The 19,583-nt window shown below is 48.8% G+C and overlaps 1 protein-coding gene across 1 annotated transcript in view; it reads left to right on the forward strand.

Moving 5' to 3' along the window:
• Positions 1-19,583, forward strand: part of DSCAM (DS cell adhesion molecule) — a 575,021-nt gene that overhangs the window by 114,286 nt on the left and 441,152 nt on the right. The window contains exons 2-3 of the mRNA XM_036242878.1: positions 2,894-3,211; positions 9,737-9,883. Of these exons, the coding sequence (XP_036098771.1) occupies positions 2,894-3,211; positions 9,737-9,883 (465 nt within the window). The remainder of the gene's footprint in view (positions 1-2,893; positions 3,212-9,736; positions 9,884-19,583) is intronic.

A 19,583-nucleotide genomic window follows, 5' to 3' on the forward strand; every position in this document is an offset into this window, starting at 1 on the left:
CCTGTCCAGTCCGCCCTCCCTCTGCCGGAGCCCAAGGTGAGTGGCTGTGGCTGTTTCAGCCTCTGTCCCGGCTGCGCTGTGGAGCCGCCTGGGAGTGTGACCCGAGGGCGCTGCTTCCAGCTAAGGCCGCTGCCGAGCTGCCGACCGTGGGCTCCCAGCCCCGTCTCGCGCCTTCGCAAGCCTACCGGGATGGAGTCAGTGTCCCTCGTTGTATGGTCCTCCAAGCTGCTTTTCTGTTGGTTTTTCCCGTCGATCTGTCTGTGTTATAGTTGTAATTCCAGTTTGGTTCTGGGAGACGGTCTGTGTAGCTCCGTTCACTCCGCCGCCATTTTTCGGTTCCCAAATTTTATTTTTAATCTTTCAGGCTCTTAATTACTGCTGCCAAAGGTGAGTGATCCAGGGAGCAAAGGCTGCACATTCCTTTTTTAGAGGAATGTCACTTTTTTATCCAAATCCCAGGCACAGCTCTTCTCTCAGGAGCAAGGTTGCTGTCAAAGCCCATCCCCAGCAGGACTTCCTCTTCCCCAACAAGGTCTGGAGCTGGAGTCACTGTCTCACCAGGCCCACTGTCCTGACACAGTCACCTTCCTCTTCAGTATTTTTCTCATGGCATGTGTCTCAGACTTGCTGTTCTTAACTAGGATACTTTTATGATACAGAAGAATAAGTTCAAAATGGCTAATTTTATTTAGTTCAAATTACCCATATCCAGTTGACAGAAGAGTAATGTGAGGAGGGAAAAGAAGAATCTGGGTGGAATTAATCAGCCCCGAAGAGTGACAGTTACCTTGTTCCTAACGGTATGTTTGGGGGGATGTCAGTTTCCGAGAAAGCTCAAATGTAAAATCACACCTAGGCTCTGATCCGAACCAATTCCTCAGTTAGCAGCAATTCTTAAATTCTGACGTGTGGAGCGTTGCTAAAAACGTTAGTTATGGTGGGAAGAAAAAGCTCTCAGTTATTGCTGGATGGCACCCCTGTCTTCTGTTTGAGTAAATCTACTATTTCTACGAAGTGCATTTTCCTCTGCCGTCTTCTGGCAAATGGTGTTCACTCTGCTTTCTCAGCTCAGGGTCCGCACCAGCTCCCGGGAAACTCAAGGTCACTGCAGTGAGGGAGCCCAAGAGAAAGTGGGGGAAGGTCCAGTAAGATACCTGGAGGACACTAGAGCTCACGAACGCGGTGCCCACGATGTGGCCTTGCAGACGAAAGGCAGCCCTGTCATGAAATGAAGTCGTCATCAGAAAGACGATGTCTTCAACCTCTTAGTGCTTAATCCTTGGTCAAGTGATCACCCCTCTGAACCTCCAAATTATCGTCTACAAAGAGGAGCCCAGACCCACCTGGCAGGACCGTTGTTCCCAAGAGTAATGAAATAACACCTCTAGTCTCATAGCTTCGGCATCGGCGCTCAGTAAATATTATCCTCATCTCTGCCCAGTGAAGTTAGTTCCAAGTAGCTAGGGCTCCTTTTGTCTCCTGGGAAGATGTGACTGAGTGTGACTGGTGTCTGCATTTGTTTTAGGAAGTCACGTATAGCCCAGCCAGTGTGGCTCTGTGGTTGAGCGTCAACCCCATGCACCAAGAGGTCACCAGTTAGATTCCCGGTCGGGACACATGCCCAGGTTGTGGGCCTGATCCCCAGTGGGGGGCATGCAGGAGGCGGCCAATCGATGTTTCTATCTCTTTCTCCCTCTCCCTTCCTCTCTCTCTAAAATCAATCAACCAAATTTTTTTTTTAAAAAAAAAAAGGAAAAAGTCGCATATAAATGCAGGTGTCTGCAAAGTAAATTTTTGTGGCATTTATAAATATTCTGTTTAATTTGGGTTTGTAGATGTTGAGTTTCCTTTGTTCACATAAATGACACTCCATAACTTTTTGTTTCTGAGGGCAACGTAGGTGCTCAATAAATGAATTAAAAAGCTAAATGTATGTGAACAGGTTTGCAGATATTTTATTTACAGTAATTAAAACAGAAACCATTTAAATAGATCAGGAAAAATAGTTTAGAAAAGCGTATCATTTAAATGTGTACCCACTAATAGTTATTTGTGTCGTTTGTATAAAAAGCTGAAATTATATATATGAAATAATGTTAAGGGAATGAAACTGTCTATAACAATTGTATATTTTATGTATGCACATTATAACATAGTATATCTATATAGGTAAGAAATGTAGGCAGATGGACCAGCAGAAAAATTGTAAAAATTCAAACAGAAACTGTCATAGTCTATTGGGATTTAAGGATGCTTTTGTCAAAGTTCTCTTTATTGTTGCTACATATCTTTAATTTAAAAATACATTGTTGATTTCAGAAAACCAACTTTGCTTTTTTAAATGCTTTACATATGATCTTCAATTTTAATTAAAAAAAAAAACGGACTCATTTCATTCAAAATTAGTTCTCAGCATACCTACCCACAGAGCAACCCGACCAGCCCCGGATCAGGTCACTCATTCATTTCGCTCCCCTCGCACTGGGCTCGGTGGCCCAGGGCAGAATGTGAGCAGATCAGTCCGTCGTTCCCATGGGGCGTGTGTCCCAGAGGGAGACAGATCAGAAACGAATACACGGTACATGGTATAAATTCCGACAGTAGTCAGTAGCATGAAGACAGAACAGGGCACAGGGCATGGGACTGAAGAGGAATCTTTTCACGGTTAAGATCCTGGACGAGTTTTACGTTTCTGTACAAACTATGAAATGAGGACGGACCTTACTTTCCAGGAACAGCCTCTCGGTTGGTAGTAGGTTGGGAAATTTGGAATTATTTAGTTTGAGTCGAACCCTGCGATTATTTCTCAAAATAACCCCCCGAGGCCAGGCTGGTTGAAAGTCAAGTTCCGAAGGCGCGCCCGACTGAGCGACTCTTGCGTTGTCTCTTGCAGTGTTCAGTGAGGACCTTCACTCCAGCCTCTACTTCGTCAATGCATCTGTGCAAGAGGTAGTGTTCGCGAGCACCACGGGGACCCTGGTGCCCTGCCCCGCTGCAGGCATCCCTCCTGTGTCTCTCAGATGGTACCTAGCGACGGGCGAGGAGATCTACGATGTCCCCGGGATCCGCCACGTCCACCCCAACGGCACTCTCCAGATTTTCCCCTTCCCTCCTTCAAGCTTTAGTACCTTAATCCATGATAATACTTATTATTGCACAGCTGAAAATCCTTCAGGGAAAATTAGAAGTCAGGATGTCCACATCAAGGCTGGTGAGTAGAGTTCCTCAGGCTTCATTCCTCCTTGCGTGTGTGTGTGTGCGTGTGTGTGTGTGCGTGTGTGTGTGTGCGTGTGTGTGTGTGCGTGTGTGTGTGTGCGTGTGTGTGTGACAGGTATTAAAGCGCCCTCAGCTGGCAGTCAGTGAAAGCCCTGTCATCAGTGCCCCTGTCACTGCCAACAGCTCCACGGAGAGCAGCTCTCGCCTGGATTTCGGGGTGCCTGATATTGTTGGGGGGCGAGGGAATGGAAGTTGCTGGTTCTCATCCTCAGTGAAACAAATACGCAAATGCTTGTAAATAAGCACCTTTTTTTTTTTTTTCTAACTGAGGTGTTTCTATTTCTATTCCACATGTTTGCCATTTGAACGACAATGTGCCAAAAAGAAATGCCCAGTGCCTCAGCAGACCCTCCCGCCGCTGCCTCTGGGAGCCACACACTGGGAAATGGGCAAGTCCTTCTGCGGAACCAAGTTGGCAGTGCGGCACGTGGGTCGATTTGAATGTATTCACTCAGCAAATATTTTCTTGAGCTTCTGTAATGTATTTACTCAGCATATTTTTTGTCCTTTATTGATTTTAGAGAGAGAGGAAGGGAGAGGGAGAGAGAGAGATAGAAACATCGATGAGAGAGAACATCGATGGGCTGCCTCCTGCATGCCCCCTACTGCGGATCGGACCACAACCTGGGCCTGTGTCCTGACCAGGAATCGAACCAGCGACCTCTTGGTGCATGGGTCGATGCTCAGACACTGAGACACACTGGCTGGACCACTCAGCAAGTATTTTCATGAGCTTTCAGAGAACCTGGCACTCCGTGGGTTCAGGGAATAGATGGGGAGAAGAAATGGTGTCTACCCTCGTGGAACTCATGGCCTTGGGGGGATTCAGACATGGACAAACAAAGTTTACAAAGGAGAGTTGGCCTCTGTTCCAGGCACTATGATATTTGCTGAGGATATTGTGGAAACTTCAGGAGAGAAACAATCACCGCCACCACAAACAACACCCTCAGCTGAGAACCAATGAAAACTCCGGAGACTGCGGAGGGCACATCTGAGACGTGAGCGCATCTCCGGGCTGGTCTCAGAGTGCCTTCCGTGGCTGGAACTCAGACTGGGAGTCAGTGTTATTACGTTGGTACCGTCTCAACTATGCCCCAAATGTATTGCGTTTTGACCAACTGATACTTTGACTCAAACTTCCAGTGTCTCAAACCCAGTGTGTTTGCTCCCTGCCCCCCTGTTTGCCCCTGTCCTCCCCACACTCCGTCCCAGAGGTAGGCAGTGGAGGGAGCGGGGGGGCGGAGAAGGAGCGATAAGACCAAGGATTGGGCTGGAATAAAACCATAGCATCCGTGTGGGTAGTGAGCAAAGCGGACTCAGGCTGACATTCTCGCGTTCCTTGTGAAACAAAAGAGGCACTGTTAACATTTTTGACTGTGTTACATGTTGCTAGAATGTTGTCAGTGAACAAACCTTCAACTGGTTTGTTCCTTTTAACATCGTAATATATTTTTGTTAAATTGTCATCACTACCAGTCAACCCAGAAATACAGCCTCTGATTCACAGACATCAAAAGTTATCCATCCAGGGCAGAGTGTGGCATTTTAACAAAACCCTGAAACACACACACACAGCTAGACTCCAGTTAGCAAACAGTGTTCTAATTTTTTTAAAGCCTTGCCTTTCAAATCCGGATAGGCTGACTCAACGTGATGTCAGGGCAAAAGGAACGTGACTTCGATGGTTGTCTTCTGCACCTGGGAGCGGGGGCAGCTTTGTTATCATTTCTGCAGCAGGTGAGGTGTTACCTGAAGACATCACAACATGAACAAAATACGCAGTGTTTCCAGACGTGACCTCGTGGATGTAAGCCAGCAAACGTTAGACTGTGACCCGTTCCGCCAGCCAGTCACTTTCCCAACTGCATTTTCATCTCCAGGACATGCTCCTGAATCCCAAGTGCACTAAAATGCACTTGCGGAAGGAAGAAAAAGATGGGCTTTAATCAAGAGATCTGAAAAACGAATACCCCAAATAATTAAAATCAAGCCAATGAAACGTGTGTAGGGACCGCTAAACCTGACAATCGGGGACTTTGGTGAACGCCTTCTACTTGGCAGGCTGAAGATCGTTTTTAATGTGTCATTAAAAAAACATATTTATTGACTACAAAGTACTGCTCATCGAAAAACCTGGGACCTCAAACAGCTATGTGGTGTGTGTTTCTGCCATTTGGGCCTCGAGTTCCCTGTCAGATAACGGAACTAAACGCTAATCCTGTTGTAACTGCTCCTGTCCGGACTCGCCTTGGAATCGAGGGCTTCCGAGCCCAGCGGACGTTCTGCGGGGTGGAAATAGTGTCGCTGCCCTGGCCTCTGTGCTGCCTTCCAGGAGCTGTTGTTGTTTGTGTCCTGTGTTCCCGACATCTGGACCCTGTGGGCCATGAGCCCCGCATACACACAGCTGCTCTGTCCGTCCGGACTTAGGAGATGGACAGGCACACTGCCCCAATGAGATTTCTTTTCTCATTTCGTTTAACGTCTTATTATGGACACATTGTAGTTGTAATAATTCTTAGATTGATTACTGGGGGCTTGAAAATCTGGTTTCCCCATTTTTATGTCGCTGCTGGTACAGAACGGCGTGGCTGTGCAGAAGGCAGCTGAGGGGTGTCTGATGCCCGAGGAGGACTGTTGTACAGGTTGGCATAGAATGGGCCCTGACTCATGGGGCACCCCCAGTGTATCAGGTCCACCTGAATGTCTGCAGGTCCCTTTACATTGGCATAGGGTTTTCCGGAATAATCCATGGGTCAAAGGGCCTCATAATCTTTCCTCTTGGCACAGAAAATTTTTATTCTTAGTAGTTTTCAGCGAGGTCTGAGTGTCGGTGTAAGAGGGCAGGGTCACCCATCCTGTCTCGTTAATCAGCAATCTTAGTTTTCCCAGCAAATAAAATCCTTTCTTGCCCTTTCTGTCCTGAGGACTGGAATGTAGCTGGGCCACTTGAATGTCTCTGTCCCTTGCCCATGCTGTATGTACTGCTAACAAAGTAATCAGCTGCGTGATGCGGGCAAGCCCCAGGGAAGTCTAGGGAGTGTCCTTTCCTGGGTGGACTGTGGTCAGCAGCCTTTACGGGATGTCGGGATGTCGGGCTGAGGCCCGGATGGAGAGCAAGGGCCGAGTCCCCTCCATCTGCACCAGCAACGACCACACGCAGACCAAACACGTAAAGCGCCAGTTTTTGAGCCTGGCCAACCCACGTGAAGGAACGTGTCCTTGAGAAAGTGGCTGAGCCCCACGAGTGCCCCAGTTCACTGGCTCAGTTTCCGGAGGAGGACGCAAAACCCGCGCGTGGCTGTTTGTAACAGCTTTATGACTCCCCCAAAACCGCCAGTAACAAAGATGTCCCTCAGAATGGATGGTGACCAAGACTCTGTCCTTGACAAAGCTGTAGAGCCAGCTCCTCTGAGCCCTCTTCTGGACTAGTCCTTGATCTTGACCTTCTGTGTCTGTTTTCCTGAGAGCTCATCCCCCACCTCTGATTCCTGATATCGGATCACTCTTAGTATCTGGTCAAGTTCCTCATCTTGCCTGGGACGTGCCCTTTAGCAAGAATCCTCTACCCTGGACGTCTCCTGCTAGGCGGTGACCATCTGCTGGCCCCTCTCTGATGGCTGGCTAACTCAATGTTCGCATTTTTGTGCTGTGTACAGCGTTGAGCAAAATGTATCTGCCTATTGGAATAGACATAACTCCTACTGAGAAAGCCTTGAATAAAATCTTTTTTACATTTTAACAAGTAAAAGGATGTTTTTAACAATAATCGCTAGTATATCCATACAATGGACTATTATTCAGTGATAGAAAGAAAGAAACTACCAAGCCAAGAAAAGACATAGAAGCATCTTAAATGCATATTATTAATGAAAGAAGCCAATCTGCAAAGGTTACCTACTGTATGATTCCAACTATCTGACATTCTGGAAAAGGCAAAACTATGGCAACAGTGGAAGGTCAGTGGTTTCCGTTGGCCGTGCGGGAGGGAGGGGTGAACAGGTGGGCCACAGGACGTCTGTAGGGCAGCGAACCTAGTCTGGATGGAGCCTTCTTAAAGGTGAATACCTGACATTATTCACAGAGCTGTCTAACAGAGTGAACCTTACTGTGAACTATGGACTCCAGTTGATAAGAATGTATAAATGTTGGTTTATTAATTATAAAAAATGTATCGCACTAATTCAGATGTGAATAATGAGAACTGTAGGGGGTGGCAAGAGGGGTATATGGCAAGTCTCTACTTTCTGTGAAATTTCCCGTAAACCTAAACTTGATCGAAGTTTTTTTAAATTTTTATTTGTGGAATATAATGAACAAAATAAGCTGATGAACAAAATAGAACCAGAGACATAGAAAAGAATACAGTTCAGACTGACAGACCTCAGAGGAGGGGCGGGGGGATGGATGAGATGAACCAAGAACGTATATGCACATATGCATCACCAATGGACACAGACCACAATGCTGGGGTGGGGGTGGGGGGGCCTGGGGAGGAGGGTGTCTGGGACGAAAAAGGAGAAACACCTGTAACAAAAATAAATTAATAAAAATCGCAAAGAAAAAAAAAAGTCTATTCCAAAAAATTCAGCAGTATTTTTAATAGCTTGATATACAAATTGAGTCCCCAAAGGAATTGATGATAAACCCCAAAATGTTCTAAATTTGATGAAAACCATAAACCCACGGATTCCAGGAGCCCAGGAAACCCGAGCACAAATTGCATGAAGGAAAACACACCAAGGTGCATCATGATGAAATTGCTCAGGACCCATGATAAAGGAAAGACGTTAAGCCAGAGAACACATCATGCACAGAGGAACAGAGTAGCGATGATGACAGCTCGTCAGAGCCAGTGTGAGGAGATGGGGAGGCAGCATCTCTGAAGTTCGGAAGGAGAAGGAAGTCTGCACGCAGAGCATCTTTTAAAACTAAGGTGAAATACGGGCTCCGGACACACAGAATCGGACGAGGTCCTCAGCAGCTGCCCTGCCCACGAGAAATCTTAAGGAAGTGTCCAGCCACCGAAGTAAAATGAACCCCGATGCAATCCACTGCTAGGAAAGAAGGAGAATGGAAAAAGTAACTACACGGATAAATAAATCCTAATTTTCTGTTACTGAAAATCCTTTCAAAGATAATTGACTGCTTAAACAAAACAAGAGCTGTGTTGTGTTGATTGTACCATATGCACAAATAAGATGAGAACAGTAGCATTAAGGCCTGAAGTAAAGACATAGACATACAATATTTCAGAGCTTTCTTATTATATGGGAAGTTGTACCACATCCCCTGAACATAAATGATGGTACGGTACAGGTGGATGTCATAAAATCGAAAGCAACCACCAAAATAACCAGAGTTATGGCTAACACGCCAACCAAGTAGAGACAATGGACTCATTTTCAAAATCCAAAACAAAGAAGAAGAAAGGAAACAAAAACCAAAGTGGCATCATTTACTCTGCCTATGAGGACCTTTTCCTTCTGAAACTACTCCTCTCTTTGTTCATATGTTAATTTCTTTAAAATTAATTTTATGCCAGTTTTCTTGATGCATATTTTCCAATAAATGACTAAACTTTTAAGACAACTGATGAGATGACATAAGCTGTCTCTGTGGATGTCTTAGAAAGTCGTAGATTTAGCAAATCCAGACCTTGACTATCTTCCTGTCCCAACACTTCACATTCGGGGAGAAGAAAGCTCTGGAGGAGGGAGCCCTCCCCGGCTTTGTGAAGCCGGAGCGAGAGAACCCTGGGATTGGACACATTTGTGTAGCTGCACCCCAGCCTGCTGTGAGTGTCTTGTCCACCGTACCTGAGTCGCCACAATCATCCTATCAGGAGCCCTCTTATACAGACGGCGAGAGTGGTAGGGCTTGGATTTGAACCCAGGCACCTCATTCACGGCAGTCCCCTGAGCACTTTCTGGGGTACCCCTATTGAGGGCTTGGGCAGGCTCCCTCATCGGCACCCTTCCCTCAGTCATGGGAAGCAGGATGATTGTTTCCCAGACTGCTTTGCAACTGTCATAAAACTGCCACCTGTGAAGGTTATTTTAATTGTTCGGGTTCTCAAGGATTTCCAGGAGAGGTTGCCTTTCTTGAATTTTTCAATTATTTTTCTTGACAGCCTGAGAGTGTTTTTCTTGGTCCTCAGAGGACAGGGAGAGCAGTTTTCCATCAGTATAACTTCTCTCCAGAAGCTGCTTCCCACACTCACTGCATTTAGGGGGAGGTGACCTCTGTTTAGGTGTACGCGCGCCCTTTCGTATTGGGGTAACTTGCTGTCATGAAATGGAAGTCCTTAGACATGACGTGTAGGTGGCCTAAAGTGTTTTCCAACACATCTCTTGGAGGCAGTTCATGTGCATAAAATACGACGTATCTATTCGAATGAGATGCTCTCAGAACGAGGTTGTCTCTGTGAGTTACCGAGGGTCCCCTTCCTGTCTTCCAGTTTTACGGGAGCCCTATACAGTCCGTGTGGAGGACCAGAAAACCATGAGAGGCAATGTCGCGGTCTTCAAGTGCATTATCCCCTCCTCGGTGGAGGCGTACATCGCCGTCGTCTCATGGGAGAAGGACACGGTTTCACTCATCTCAGGTAGGCGGCGGCGGACTTCGGTCGCTCCGTGTGCACATCACCAGGAAGACCGGTGTCCGTGTGAGCGACGCTGTTTCACGATGAAACGAGGCGTCACTGTTGCCATTGGTTTACATGGCTCAATTCAGATGTTCTTCGGTGACTTAATCGATGGGTAGAAGTCAGTTACTTGCACCAGACGTTAGAGCTGGTATCTTACTTTTATAAGGAAATTGTGGTTTTATTTCTGCGGCTGGAAATAGAGAAGTAAGATGGTTATTTCTGTCCGCGACCTCGGGGATACGTTCAGGACCGCTCGTCTGAAACTAAAAGCTAGAAAATGGAAGCCCGGCTTCCTGTCGTTTTGATGCGTTCGGAGGTCTTTGCGTTAGGTAGTACCTCTGACCTTGTTCTTGAAGATTCTGCTTAGAATATGTATTCGGCGCTGAAATACATGTCTGTTTGTATGCGAGTCATTGCCTGGCTTATTCTTGGCATCCACAAATGACACAACTGACATCAGCTTCTAAGAAGGAGCGCGGCACTCCGTCCGCCGCGGTCTCTGAGCGGGTTCTTGCTCCGTGCGTTTCCCGGGAAAGGCCCGTGGGCCGAGGCTCCGCTGGCGCCTGCGCACCCCTGCAGAGTGACTGCTGGCTGCTTGGGGAAGGAGCTGCGTTGAGCACGGAATGTGGCGTGACGGGTTATGAATGATTGCGCTTCTTTACATGTGCGCGCAAGTGCTCACATACACATGTTCATGTGATCCTTGGATACCATCACACTCTTGTCAGTTTGCAGAGAAAAGAAATTGGAATTTAACTCTCATGGGGACACAGAATTTCTGTTTTTCAGCTTATTGGTTTGCTAGACAGTATAGATTACTATATAAGAACAATGAAAAAACTCATTAAACCATTATAAAGGCCAAATCAAAATTGCAATCTTTGGTCTTTTGGACTTTTCGAGTCACAGTGAAGGAGGATGTAATAGATGTTCTCGGCGTTTCTTAACAGTGTCTGTGCAGAGAATTCAAAGACCCTTGCACTTCGCTGAACAATACATTTCTCTGTTACATTGATTCGTCATCATATTTGTTTGAGTATTGAAAAAAGACCGTGCGTAAGAGCTAAAAGCTATTGCGGTGTTCGGAGCAGACACTCGCCTGTACACTTCTGTTTGCTGATTTTGATTGTTCATGGTCTTAATTGTGCCTCCTTAGAGGTCTTTCTAGTTTCTTGATGGCAGATGGAGAGGTCTGATTGTAACAAGCTCATGGGAGCCCAGAGTCAGATCTTGCAGGTTCGGGGAGGGAGAACTGAGGGCGGTATTGCAGTCTCCCCCTCAGGAGCCCAGGCTGCTGGAGACCCCACCGGGTCCACCTGCCTCCGCGTCTGCCCTGCAGGGGGAGAAGCAAACCGCCTCCACACGCCTCCACGTGGAGGTGACATGTATGTGCCGCGTCTGTTCATATTGAATGGCCGAAGCAAGTCCATGGCCATGTCTGACTCCAGCGGGGCGTGTGCCTGGAGGGAGAGAATAACTGGAAATCCCGGGGAGAAATCAAAATATCTGCCGCAAGGTTTTATACACCCAGATGGAGATAGATCTGACATCGGTTTTGTGTGGGGTTTTAATACAGGATATAGTGCGTGTGTGTGCGTGTGTGTATGTAATGTGTGTGTTCCTATGATCGCAGACACCGTAAATTACTGCTGTACTCATATGCAGGCTTCATCTTTGTGCAATCTGTGGGAATCCACTTTCTTTGAACATGAACCTAATTCAATGAAACGAAAGGAACTCTGTACCTGGTGAGTGGAGAGGATGCTGACCTGCAGACACAGGGCTGTTGTCGTGCCGACGGGGACGGGTGACTCTCAGTCACACAGGAGCTTCATCCACTGGCAAAACTAAAAGAATAGCATGTACCATGGACACGCACCTGCTTTTCGTCTTTCAATAAAGTATACAGAAAACAAAAATTTGCTTTTATCTCATTAGGAATACAGTAATAGCAAATTTTTGTTTGTTTGTAGTTTAGCTATTTACCCAGCACAGGGTATTCTCAAGAGGCTTCACATAGCAGAAATAGGGAGGTAGAACCCCCAGCGGGCCTGCCCAAATGCCCAGGGAGGGGGGCCCCAGCGGGCCTGCCCAAATGCCCAGGGAGGGGGGCCCCCTGTCCAAATGCCCAGGGAGGGGGGCCACAGCGGGCCTGCCCAAATGCCCAGGGAGGGGGGCCATAAAGCTCCCGGAGATTACAAAGGTGAAATGCACTGGTGATCGCAATAAATAAACCAGTTTGGGCTGGTTTAGGGGGAGGAGGATTACATTTCTGTCTGCTGGCCAGGACCCTGAGTGACAGGGAGGCTGCACCTCCCCCTCCTGCCCTAGGGGCTGAGTGGTTGGGGAGGAACTGGGATTCTTTCTTTATTTTTGGAGGATTTACACTACCCAATTTCAAAAAGTATGATAAGGAGGCAGTAATCAAGACCAGGTGATACTGGCGCAGAGCTAGCGAGCAGGTCCGCGAACTAGGAGTCAGTCACAGGCATGGTCTGTTGGCTTTTTTCCTAACCAATAATTTACATATAATGTCACATTCATTCCAGGTGTACAAGCCAGTGATTCAACGTTTGCACCTTACAATGTGATCACCACGTTAGGCGGTACCCATCCGTCACCATGTAGTTATTACAATATCACTGACCGTGTTCCCTGTGCTGTCTACTACATCCCCGTGACTTATTTATTTTATAACTAGGAGTTTGTGTCTCTTGATTTGCCTTTATTGTTTCTTCCCTCCCCACCATGGTCCCTTCCCTTTGGCAACCATCAGTTTTCTGTATGGGTCTCGGTTTCGGTTTGGTCTTTATATTCCATACGTAAGTGAAAGCATAAGGTATTTATCATTCTCTGACTTGTTTCACTTATTGTACTAGTCTAGACCCATCCATTCATTGTTAAGGCTGAGTAATATTCCGTTGTATGTATGTACCACATCTTGATCCATGTGCCTATTGATGGATACTTAGGTTGCTTCCCTATCTTGGCTGTTGTAAATCATGCTGCATTGAACAAGGGGACACATGTATCTTTATGAATTAGTGTTTTTGTCTTCTTTGTGTGCAATCCCAGAGTGGAATTGCTGGGTGGGACTGAAGGGGACCACCTTGACCAGCACAGAGGTCCCAGACACAAGGGTATTTTTCTGAGTCAGCTCTGAGCTCCAGGAGAGACAGCAGATGCCTTGTGCACAGCAGGTGGCCGGTAAAAGGTTAATGCATCTCTGTTTTGTAAATAAATTGATCAACCCAGTAACTTCTTGTCGAACTAATTTAGATTTAGTCACTGGCAATGGCTGTCACCCCACTTCTTTCTTCCTGGGATCCCCAGACATCCGAGCCCCCCATGAGTCTGGCTGAACACTTCCACTAGTTCTGATTCTCCGCGTGGAAGAAAGGGAGGAACTGGTGGGCCAGGAGAGCCAGCCTGTGAAGTACCCGGACGCAGTAAGTGGACGGCCGGATAGAAGGCGCAGTGGTGGCGGGTCGCAGAAGGCTCATGGGGTCACGAGCGGGCCGCGGCTGCTGCTTCCCTTGGGGCACACCCCTCGGCTCCCGGGTCCAGAGTGCCCTGTGGGAGACCAGAGCAGCGAAGGCCACTTAGCGTGGGCACGGGCTCACACCCATGTTGTGGGCCAGCACTCTCTGGCAGTGTTGGCGAAGGTACATGGATGTCTGTCGTCCAGGAATTCCTTTTCAATTAAAATATTGGTGTATTCCTAAAAAAGAAACAAAATGGTTTCCGTCGGCACGTCTTACTACGCTTCGCCCCTTTAGATGAGAAAACAGAGGGCTGGGATCTGTTCTCACGGGGGAGAGAAGCACCATCAGGCGCGTCGGGTTTCCATGGGAACTGCACAGCTTCACTAGCCGGTCCAGCGGCCGCTGCCCTTCGCCGGCCGCGGTGGGTCCCGCATTCACTTCTTCCCGGGAGGTGGACGCGGACCTGACTTGGCGATTAAGTTGTGCCTCTTTGTGATATGAGGTCATCAGGTCACTGGTATTAGGAACAGAAATAAGTTCATTTATTTTCAACAATTTTTGATGAGAATACCCCAGTGGTCTCGCTATGGACAGAATGTGTATGTCCCCTCCAAACTGATATGTGGACGCCCTGTCCCCCAGTGGGATGACATCTAGAGATGGGACCTTTGGGACGTCATTAGGATTAGACTAGGTCGTGAAGGTGGGGCCCTCACGATGAGAGGACACAGTGAGAAGGCCTCTCACCTGAACCCCAGCATGCTGGTGCCGGATCGTGAGCTCCCACCCTCCACGGCTGTCGAAGTCGAGTGTCTGTGGTGTAAGCCACCCAATCTACATTTTGTTACAGTAGCTCAAGACAGGCCTAAGGGTAGGCGTCCCATGGTCTCCCAGGGGAGGCTGTCTTCCCTCTGCTTTGCTGTCCCCTCAGGCTCCTCCCCTCGGCCCTTCCCCTGGGCTCCCAGGCACCACATGTTGACCTTGGCTCTCCGACTCCGGAGCAGTGAGCGGTGGGAGCCTTGGAAATGGGTGGAGGAAGAACGTTTTAGGGAGAGGTGCACACCCCACCATCTAATGTCAGGTTTTTTGTTTTTTTTTTTTTTGGTACGTGCCCCTAGCAGGAAACGAACCCGGGACTCTCTGGTCCACAGGTCAATGCTCCAACCGCTGAGCCAAACCGGCCAGGACTCATGTCAGTTTTATGATGGATCCTGACTTAACACCTTCGTCCCTAACTGAAATGAGCCAAGAAAACTAGTGACAATGTTTCTGTGCATTTTAAAGACATCCTATCACTTCTCTAAACCAAAACAAGAACCTTTTGATACCCGTACAGCAATGTTGCCCAATAAAAATGTAGCTCGGGTGGTGCTGGGCCTCGGGAGGCTCTGCTGATGTGGAGATAGAGACCGAAGACCCCATCCTGGAAAAGAACAATAACAACAGCTTCCTGTGTGGGTTTCACACGATGGCCTGGCGTGAATCTCGTCCCCGCGAGGGGGTGCAGCAAGGAGAGAGCCCAGCATTTCATGTCTGTTTTTGCTGATAAAATTCTGAGACTCTCACCGGGGGTTTAGCTACATTAACATCAAAGACACAGCCCAAGGGTAATGGGATTTGGAAGCGGAGAAAGCAAACATTGTATTCTTCCTGGAGAGTCCGCGTCCCTCTTCAGCACCGGCCCAATTTCTGTTACAATTTTCCCCATCAGAGCACCTCTGTTCGTAAGGAGTCAAGGAGGACTTTACCTCTTAGGATCGGTGAGTTCAAGTCCATGGATGATTCTCTCCTTCGCGTGTTTTGGGTAAAAGAGAGCCATTTTCTGCCCACCTTAAGCATCAGAGGACGGCCGCCAGCCCTTCCCATGAGACGTGTGCTGCAGTGCTGAGATGCCGCGTTCGGGTCTGCGATCCCAGATAAGGCAGGGCCTGTGCTTCAGGAGCACCCCCCCCCCCCGGGCCCGTGGACGGGCGCCCCCTGTTGGGGAGCCCAGGGGGAGATGGCTGTGCTGTGGGCGTGAGGCTTCGGAAGACGCCTCAAGTGATCCGGGGAGGGAGGTGGCCGTTTAGAAGGGTCTGTCAGCTTTTGAGGATTTGGAAAAAAATGCACCATAGATGTAGGCAACCCAGTTAGGCAGGGTTTTCCCTGAGCAGCCCCAGCAGACTGAACTGAGGGCAGGTTTGATGGGGGCCGCTGTCTTCTGGAGGGGAGAAGGGCACAGCTGTTGGGGCAGCGAGGGGCAGCCGTGTTGGGGGCGTCAGTGTATGTGCTGGTCTCCGGGGGTCCATGTCCCTCTCTCTAAGGCACTTACACTTTGATTTTACTCCTAGTCACGGGGCATGTTCAAGGCAACCTGCTGCATGGCGCTCAGGGTGCTATGGCGGTAGACCCGGTTCGCCCCCAAGGCGCTATGAGTAAGGGAGTGAGACCGACACCAACATGACTGACGGAACAGACCTACAGTCACCAGGAAGGGCTCTGATTTAAGAGTGCCAGGGAGTGGCAGAGTTAAAGAGACATTTCTGTGACACTCATTGGTAGGACTCAGTGGAGACCGCAACAGAACATTTCCTCTCCTCCTTCCTTCCTTCCTTCCTTCCTTCCTTCCTTCCTTCCTTCCTTCCTTCCTTCCTTCCCCTTTCCTCCTTCCTTTCTTCCCCCTTCCTTTCCTCCTCTCCCCCTTCCTTCCTTCCTTCCTTCCTTCCTTCCTTCCTTCCTTCCTTCCTCCTTCCTTCCCCACTCCTTCCTCCCCCTTCCTTCCTTCCTTTCCTTCCTTCCTTCTTCCTTCGTCTGCTTCCTTCCTTCCTTCCTTCCTTCCTTCCTTCCTTCCCCACTTCCTTTCTTCCCCCTTCCTTTCCTCCCTCTTCCTTTCTTCCTTCCTTCCTTCCTTCCTTCCTCACTTTCTTTCCTCTTCCTTCCTTCCTTCCTTCCTTCCTTCCTTCCTTCCTTCCTTCCTTCCCCCTTCCTTTCCTTCCCCTTCCTTCCTTCCTTCCTTCCTTCCCACTTCCTTTCCTCCCCCTTCCTTTCTTCCTTCCTTCCTTCCTTCCTTCCCCACTCCCTTCCTTCCTCACTTCCTTTCCTCTTCCTTCCTTCCTTCCTTCCTTCCTTCCCACTTCCTTTCCTCCCCCTTCCTTTCTTCCTTCCTTCCTTCCTTCCCCACTCCCTTCCTTCCTCACTTCCTTTCCTCTTCCTTCCTTCCTTCCTTCCTTCCTTCCTTCCTTCCTTCCCCTTCCTTTCCTTCCCTTCCTGCCGTCATTCCTTCCTTCCCCTTTTTCCTTTCTCCTCCTTTCCTTCCTTCCTTCCTTCCTTCCTTCCCACTTCCTTTCCTCCCCCTTCCTTCCTTCCTTCCTTCCTTCCTTCCTTCCTTCCTTCCTTCCTTCCTTCCTTCCTTCCTTCCTTCCTTCCTTCCCCCTTCCTTTCCTCTCTCTTCCTTCCTCCCTCCCCCCCCCCATCATCTATCAATCATCTGATTTGTGGTCAATAGGAGTCACATTCTCAACACTAGAGGTTAGTCCCAGCACAGGAGGAATGCAGCCGACTGGAATTCGGAAGGAGGGGAGAGACAGGGTCTCCACTGTGTTGCTTGGGGAGTGAGGTCACTGCGAGGCACAGGGTGGGCAAAGTAGGCTCACAGTTGTTCGTATGGGAAGAGACATGCAGGTTACGATTGTGACAGTAGCTTGATCAGCTCAGAAGAAGGGCCCAGTGCACAGTGACCCTCCCCTGCACCCCTGTTCCACATGGGAGTTCACGGGAAGGGAGGGTCTTAGTCTCTGTCTTTTTTTAAAGGCACTGATTGATTACGATGTTGCCATTTAAGCTGATTGCTCGCTACATCCGTTCTCACATGTCACTCCGCCGCTTGGGGTGGGAAGTGGCAAACCCGGCTGTTTAGGGACCTGGAGGAACTTCTTCAGGACCGAGCGTGACGGCGTTCGATGAGGGCTCTGCAGTTACTCCGAACACAGCCCACTAGTGACGTCCTGATGGTCCAGAGGACGTGGGAGGGCTGCTCCGTGCGGCCCTTGGAAGGAAGACGGAGTCCCCTTCTCAGAACTGGAACTGTACTGTGGACGATGCCCCCCGCCACCCCATATGTGTTTGCCTTCGGATCTCTGGGGACAGAGACAGACACATTGTGACATAACATAAGACACGTTAACATAATACTTTTTTAAAAAGAAAGAAAACCAGAAAAATAACCAGTTTAGGCTGGAGATCTCAGGAGAGCCGTGTGTGTGTGAAACCCCCCATCTGCTTGAAGAGCACCCTGAAACACCCCTGGAGTTCCTGCCCCAGGTGTTCCCAGGGTAACAGGACCCTACTTACTGCTCTAACGTGGATGAGCTGTGTGACTGGGGAAAAGGGCCCTTCTTGGCCTCAACTCCCCCATGTGAATAAAAGATGGTTTCACTAGTCTCCCTCACGACAAAATGACAGGATATTAAAATCCAAATGGAATATTCCAGTTCTCAAGCCAATGACTGTCCAAGTTGCATTTTCCCCTCTCAGGTCGGGTCTCACAGAATGTTTACTTTCTACGTGGTTCCCTGGGAGCGCTCCCAGGACCCGGCATACAGTTGTCCCCAAGGCTGTGATTTCTTACAGGACAAGGACACAGCCAAAGTAGCAAAGAGAAAGGCCCGCGGTGGGAGAAAGCTGGGGAGACCAGGCACAGGCCTCCAAAAGTTCTCTCCCCGTGGCGCACACGGGAACAACCCCCAGCAAGGACACGGGCAACAAGGTGAGCTACTACCTGCCAGGGAGGCTCATGAGAGACGCGGTGCCCAAGGGCTTCACTGGGGGCTGGTCACACAGGCGCCCTCTGATTGGCACGTACATTCATTCCAGACTCCCAGAAGGAAGCCAGGTGCTCAGCATACACAGTATTGTTGGCACAGTTTAGGCACAATGAGCACTCTTATCCCTTAGGGTGGTGGACCCCCGTGAAAAGCCCGGCTCCCAGATACCAGCCATGAGTCCACCTTGCGAGCAGACCTTTCTAGGGACGGTAGTCCCACACCTACTACGTGAACTCTTCTCTGTAGAATTCGGTTTCCTCCGTGATGATGGTCATTTTCTCGCACAGTTGGCTCATTGACTCACTTTTTGAATATGCCCAGCACCCAGTACTAGAGAAAGCAAGTGAACAAGACACTAGAGAATGAGGCACTATACTTTAAGGGCCTAATCACCTAGTATCCAGATATTCCCAGCCTTTAGGTAGAGCTCACTCCAAATTATTTTAATGTCCCCAAACATACTGACCCAGATTCATTCCTTGCTTCGCCTAAACGTCAATCTAGTTTTATTTTTAGCTCGGAGGGATCTTCTGCCTGCTCTCCTGTCTTTGACATGTGCTTCTTCCTTGGCACAGGAGACAGATGGTCAGCCAAGTCAATCAGATGTAATCTGGACCCGGGTGTATTTTCTGGGCTCTTGTTCATCTGTGAGTTTTCACAGAAGGAAAGTTGAGGAGGATAACAGGATCATTCACCAAATAACATCAGGCAGTGGTCACAATAATAGTGTTAATATTATCATCGCCGCCAAGCTAAAAGCAGATACCATGAATCAAAATTCGCTGAGGCAGCTACGGGCCATGGGATGCGAGAGCAGGACCCAAGATTTATCAGCGTGAATCGTAAACATAAAGATTTAAGTATAAACATGTATAAACGTGAGGAATAAGAGGGCAACATGAAATCAAGGTCAAGACCTGAGATAAACATGGATCGTTTGGGGATATTGATGCTGCTGCCTTCGCGCTGGGCTGGACCAGGGGGAAAAGTCCCTCATTAGGTGGGCTGGAGGCAGGAACCCCAGAAAATCGCCAAGCAGAGTCCCAGGGACTTCAGCCTTTCATGGCTTTCCTGCTGGGCCCACGGGACAGGGCCATGGAGCGTCAAGCCCCCTAGACTTCCTCCGTCCTCATAGCCTCCCCATCAGGAGAGTCTCCAGTCCAGGTAGTTGCGCCGTTTTATCTTCCCTTCTCCAGCCTGGTGAGCATGGCCAGGGAGTGGTACCCTGACCATTCACGCCAATTGCTTTAAACTGGCCCTTGGTGCTTCCTCCAGATCTTGGGACATTTGTTTTGATCCCTCGCATGTTGTTTAAAGTGGCTTGACCAGGCTTCTCCTCAAAGTCTTAAGCTCCCCATTCCCAGGCCCTCC

This window comes from Molossus molossus, unplaced genomic scaffold (assembly GCF_014108415.1).
Source record: "Molossus molossus isolate mMolMol1 unplaced genomic scaffold, mMolMol1.p scaffold_m16_p_5, whole genome shotgun sequence".
NCBI classification, from domain to species: domain Eukaryota; kingdom Metazoa; phylum Chordata; class Mammalia; order Chiroptera; family Molossidae; genus Molossus; species Molossus molossus.